The sequence below is a fragment of the Vitis vinifera genome, chromosome 5, assembly GCF_030704535.1.
Source record: "Vitis vinifera cultivar Pinot Noir 40024 chromosome 5, ASM3070453v1".
NCBI lineage: Eukaryota > Viridiplantae > Streptophyta > Magnoliopsida > Vitales > Vitaceae > Vitis > Vitis vinifera.
This window is the reverse complement of record NC_081809.1, coordinates 20,671,015-20,677,501: the sequence shown is the minus strand read 5'-3', so window position 1 is coordinate 20,677,501 and position 6,487 is coordinate 20,671,015. Positions and strand designations below refer to the sequence as shown.

Genomic DNA, 6,487 nt, shown 5'->3' with positions numbered 1-6,487 from the left:
TCTTGGAAATCCTTTCACAGATGAAAACTAGAGATCAAGAATTTGAATTGCTAACCCTCAATATCGTTTGAAATGGTCTCTTAAGGAGCATGGGGTGTTCTATGTCATAGATGTGAAAAAAGAAAGTATTTATTGATTGGTATAAGTCTCATAGAATAACTAGCGTTTGAACCAAGTAAACTTGCGCACTTTCTTTTACATGTAATGGATTTTCCATGATCAATGGACTTTTGATTTTTTCATATGCAGAGGTTTAAGCTACTCTCTATAACAACTTGTTCATGTGAGATTGATTGGTTATTAATTTATCTAATTTTAAGTATTTAGGAGACTAATCGAAATAGTCATTTGTCCAAAATAATCCATTTCGAAATAAATCATCACTTATACATTTGATTATTCGAGTATTTTTAAAATTTGAGAATGTACTTATAGATAAAGATGTGAATCTGATTTCGAAGGAGAACATATTCAATATTACAAAGATGGATTAGAATTTCCAATTTAGAAGAGTTCAAAACCAAATTGATAGGTTTGATTCCTCTTGTCAATGAGAGATCTTGTTAAGTTGGACTTCAACAAAAATTAATAAAAAATATTGCTCCAATGACAAATGGTATCTTTTTTATAGTAATTAAGTGGTGCCACCAATTCAACTCTCATTCCTTTGTATTGAAGTCATATACAATACATATTTGTATCATATATGAGATTCCATTGTTTTCTACCTCGATGTTATTCCATTATGCCTTGTATCAATTTTTTTTTTTACAACTTATGTCATTCCTTTACACTATTGTTCAATCATTGAAATTTTATGATACCCTTTGAATAGTGTAGATTCGAAGGTCAATAAGTACCGGTTGGTGCATTAGATTTTTCCAATTGGAAAACATAAATTGATTGGCTCGTTTTCAAAACATTAATCGATGGGAATATTGTTACCTTCATTTGACAAAGGATTCTCTCATTGCAAGACAAAAAGTGACAGGCTTCTCAACTTGATTTGCCAAGACATATTCACATTCATCTTCCATAATTTAGTTTGACAAACATTTTAAAAACGTGTCAAAACATTAATGGTATCCTTCCCATTTTCTAGCGGAAAGATTTTAACTAGGATTAATGAATAAAATTTTATTCACACATAAATTTAGAAAACACTTAAATTTGATTTTTTTTTTTAAAATTTTTCATGAAGATAGATCTTCCTGATTTGGATGATGTATTTTGTGCATTCTTCACTAATGCATTTTTGCTTACTTTTATAGGGAGAGAAAAATTATGACAACCATAATAAAATCTGGTATCATACAATTTTTGGGATCAATTTTTAACAATAGTTTCCACTTATAAACTTAAATATCACCAAATCAAACATGTCTTATTCATTCTTCCTTTTTTTTTTTTTTTTTTTTGTGTTGCATCTTTACTAATAACCCTGTATAATTTCATTCACAAAATTCTTGAGGTTCTTGTCAGAAGATCCACCTTCTTTCACAGCTTCCCTTGCCAAATCCTTCCATTTCTTGGCATTCCTTCTCACCTCTTGCCCCTTTTCTCCACATCCCATGACCAATTCCAAGCACTTCTTGATCTCACCACCTTCAACTATTCCTTCTTGGTTCACCATCACCCGTAGACCCGTCTTCCACACATCTTCAATCAGCTTCGCGTTTGTAGTTTGATCAGTCCACTGAGGAAATGCCACCACTGGCACCCCACAAGCCAAGCTCTCTAAAGTTGAATTCCAACCGCAGTGTGACACAAAACATCCCAATGAAGGATGTGACAAAACCTCTACCTGAGAACACCAAGGAACTATCATCCCTTGTTGTTCCAACTCTTCAACACAACTCAGTTTATCATCTTCTTTCTCTTCTTCCCCATTTTCTTTGGCTCTTATGACCCACAAGAATGGCCGCCCGCTGGCTAGCAGTCCACGAGCAATTTCCTCTGACTGTTGCTTTGATAACACCGAGAGGCTTCCGAATGATACATAAATGACAGAAGATTCAGGCTTTGAGTTCAGCCACTGGATATAGTCCTTTGAATCACGGAAAAGATCGCCTCCAAATGAAGTATCGGATGGGTCTTTTCCATCCAAGAAAGCCAATGGAAGCAAGGGTCCAATTCCCATTAACTTAAACTTATTGAGAGCTCTTAGGGCCTCGGACTCTAATGCATCGAAACTGTTTACCAGTACTCTCGGGTTGCTTTCACGGTTGAGCTGCTCTAGTTGCTTCTGAAGCGATTTGAGGACAAAATTGAATGCAATTGCTTTTGAGGGCTCTAAAAATGAGGGAAGATCACTACTACTGAGCAAGGGGAGCCCTGGTAATTCAATGGAAGAAGAGGAGCCATTGCCCTTGTTCCCAATGAGCTCTCCATAACCATTGAAATAGTAGTAGTAGATATCAAAAACAGTGGCAGCTTGACTCCAAACGAGTGCAGATGGGAGGTGAAAGCTTTGGGCGACCTCTGCCACCCAAGGAATTATGATACCGTAGAGTAAGCAAGTAAAGGGACGACCTTCATTTGCTCTGGCCACGATGAGCTCGGTAAGAGCTTGGGACCCGAGACGGTCAAGCTCGGACATGAAGTTTTGGAGGTCATCCCCGTGTTTGAATCCGTGATCATAGCCATCCGAGAATGTCACAAATTCCAACCCTTCCAGGGTTGGGGGTTTGGACATGCGGGTACTGGCAGAGCTGCTAGTGACAAAGGTGACATGGGCACCAGCACGTGTGAGGAGCTTAGCTAGTTGGAGAGATGGATTGATGTGGCCTTGTGCCGGATAAGTTACCAGGAGGATTTGGGCTTGCATTATTTGGCTGCTGAATGGTAGGTACTGGATAATTTGCTAGAAACTTGGTAGAGCGTGGATCTATGCTGTGAATGATTGGGTTAATTTGTGTTGGGAATCGCCTTGGAATGCTTAAATAAGGCACGGAGTTGGAAGAGTGGACAGTAAATAAGATAGCTGTAACGTTTGTAGTGACGAATTGGCGGAAGTTGTGAGCACCTTTGCCTTGTGTTTTAAGTGCGGTCTAGTCGATCAGAGCCAGCCTATTTACATCTCTTCTCGTGAATGCACGGTGACTTGTAGTTGTCTTCTGTTGCATACTGACTAGTAGTTGTCGGGTTGCGTACATAACTCAAATTCATTGCATATGACCGAAAGAATTTTGATTTTTTTCCCAAATTCAGCATCATGCTGAAGATAAGATACCTCCCCACAAGTTTACAACAGTGAGAGCCAGTACGCTCTTAATGCTAATTAAAATCAAATGTTTCTCCTCCACAAGTCTTGTGAAAACAAGAATTCGATCTATTTAATACATATAAATTATTACCCTTGTAGGCCATTTTAGGCAATTTTTATAAAACCGACATACTTTTTTTTTTTTCCCTTTTTAGAAAAAGATTCTCTACCAAAAAATTGGCACCAAGAACATGTAATTCAAGTAGCATGTTGGACACAAGAAACAGTTGAGTTAAAATAATTTTAAGGTTACAATCACGTAAAAGTTTTGCAGTACATGAGGTCTTAGGTGTAGATATATGAACAATTATGTTTCTACAACAAAATCTTCTATTAGGTATATAGTATACAATTGAATTATGTGGGGATAATTGAGCTTTAGACCCATTTGACTTTGATAATTAATAAAGAGTCCTTCAAACACCCATAATTGATTACAAGGATATGAGATGGGAATAGACAAAAATACTTACTTGACTCAATTTTGTCTTTATTCTATCACCCTTCACATGCCACTATTTTTTCTTATTTAACAATTTTTGGATTTTTCATTATTTTTTAAAACTCTTTTATAAATAATTAAAAAATCAACATTGTTTTTTATTTTTAAATTATAAATAAACAAAAATTATATTAATGATTCAAAGACTATTTTGGAAAATACTTTCTAAAAAAATATTAATTTAAATAAATAAAATTATAGTTTACATTTATTTTTATCTTTTATATTTTAGAAGTAAATAATTTAATGATTAAAATACTATTTAAAATAAATATATTCACTGTTTTAATTTTGTTTATATTAAAAAGTATTTTAAAGTTTTTTTTTACTATTATAAAATAAAAATTTTAATTTTTTTAATCTTTTTTCTTCCTTATTTTAATAACTTTTTGAACATGACTTTTAGTAATAAGTTATATGAAATGTTACAAATTTGTTTATTAATGATTTTTTTTTAATGATTTGAATTAATTGAAAATTTATTAAAATAAGAAAAAGAAAAGGAAAGAAAGAGGATGGATGGAAAGTTCTTATTTTAAGTACTCAATTAAAATGTTTTCATATGACCTAACTTTAGAAGTAAATTATATCAATACATAATAAAGATTGAATTTTTCTTATATAAAAGGATTGAAAGGTATATTTACTTATTTTAGATGAAAACAAATAGTTAAAAATTATATAGATTATATTTGAGTTTGGTTTTGAAATATTTTTCTAGTTTTTATTTTTTATTTTTAAAAATAATTTTTATTTTCTGTATTGTCTCTTTTTTAAAATATTTTTAATTAAAAAATGAAAACTATTTTTTAAAATGAAAATTGAAAACCTTGTTTAGTACTATTTTTTTTATATGAAAATAAAAAAATAATAAATTTTATTTATTCATTTATTGCGTCACTATACAATTGTATTATACTAACTGTACAAGGGAAATGTACTAAGTGTATAAAGGTGTATAAGGTTACTCTTTGTGAAATATATAATCGATTATGAGTCATTCCTTTTTTTTTTTTTTTATCACTCACGAATTGTACACATATGTCATCCACTTTATTTAATTCCCGCATGAAAATTCCAATATTTTTCCTAATAATAATATTTGAAGAAAATTTTTTTTGACCTTAAATCATCTACCATCTTCTCAACTAAATCATTGGAAATATGGTTAAACACTCCTACGTGGACACATAACTTAGGAGGGATACAAAATTTGTGTCATTATATAACGGTATTACACTAACTGTATAAGGGAAATGTACTAATTGTATAAAGGTGTACAAGATTATCCTTTGTAAATGATTTTAATTGATTATAAACTACTTTTTTATTTTCCTTGTCACCCAATGATTGTACACCTATGTCATGCACTTTATTTAACTCTTACATGAAAATTCCAATATTTTTTTTCTCAATAATGATATTTGGGGAAAAAAAATTGACCCTAAGTCATCCATCATTTTTTCAACCAAATCATTGAAAATATGATTAATACACCTACATGGACATATAAATTAGGAGATATATGAAATTTGTGTCATTGTACAAGGGTATTACACTAACTGTACAAGGGAAATGTGTTAAGTGTACAAGGGTGTACAAGACTTCTAATAGGTTTTGTATGATTTTTAAACAACTTGAATTTGACATTAAGACGATTATTGATAGTTTTGTAATTCTTTTTTTACCAAACTATGTCATTAAGATATTCTCTACAAAAATTAACATATAGGAAATAAAATTAAAATCAATCATGTTTGAATTGTTCATTATAAGTAAACTAAATGAAATATATATTTTTACTATTTTGCCTTTATAAATATAATTTCATTGCTATCAATAGAGATTAAAAAAATCATATTTAAATGGCATTAAAAATAAACAAAAATTATTTTTATAACATTTTTATTTTTTAAAATCATTAATTTAAATTATGAAATTAGTTTTAAAGTTAAAAATATTTGTTGTAATTATAGTTTTGAAGATTTCATGATTTTTATCTTATTACTTTGAAAAAATTGCTTTAATAAGAAAGTATTTATTTTAATGGTTTTAAATATTTAAATCTTTATTGAAAAATATTTAGGATTAGTGTGAAGAGCAATTAGGTAATTTTGGAATTGAGAAATTTTGAATATTTTGAAGACCTTAATTCGGCCAATTATCCTATTTACACTTTCAAAATTATTGGAAAGTTGGTAAATTAGTCTTAAAAATATTGTCTTCTTAATTATATATATATGCATGTGAGTGTTTACATTATTTACGAAAAAATAATAAACACCATGTGTTTAATTTGCAAGTTAGAAAAAAAAATTAATAATATTTTATGAGGTATTTAAAAAGTATTTATTATATGTTCTATAAATTTGAAAAAATATAATATTTGATGATATCTAATTTACAAGTTAGAACAAATAAATAATGTTAATATTTTATGAGGTGTTTAAAAATTATTTAATATATATGAGAAATAATATAAGTTTGAAAACAAAAATAATATTTATTATATATTAAGTAAGTTTTCAATATATTTAAAAAATATTTATTATATATTATGTAAGTTTGGAAAAAAGAATAATATTTGATGAGGTATTTAAAAGTTATTCACTTCAAAAATACATTTGGTAATAATAATTTTTAACCATCTTTCATATTTGATGAAGAAAAATAATTCAAGTTGATTCCACTATTAAATAGGTGAGAGAAGGACAAAGGAG

At 29.6% G+C, this 6,487-nt stretch overlaps 1 protein-coding gene across 1 annotated transcript; it reads right to left on the bottom strand.

Moving 5' to 3' along the window:
* Positions 1–1,317: 1,317 nt before the first annotated feature.
* LOC100253245 (phloretin 4'-O-glucosyltransferase) lies at positions 1,318–3,038 on the bottom strand. Its single transcript, XM_002263265.5, has one exon. It carries the CDS (start codon positions 2,825–2,827, stop codon positions 1,433–1,435), a length of 1,395 nt encoding a protein of 464 aa, XP_002263301.1. The 5' UTR covers positions 2,828–3,038; the 3' UTR covers positions 1,318–1,432.
* Positions 3,039–6,487: the final 3,449 nt, after the last annotated feature.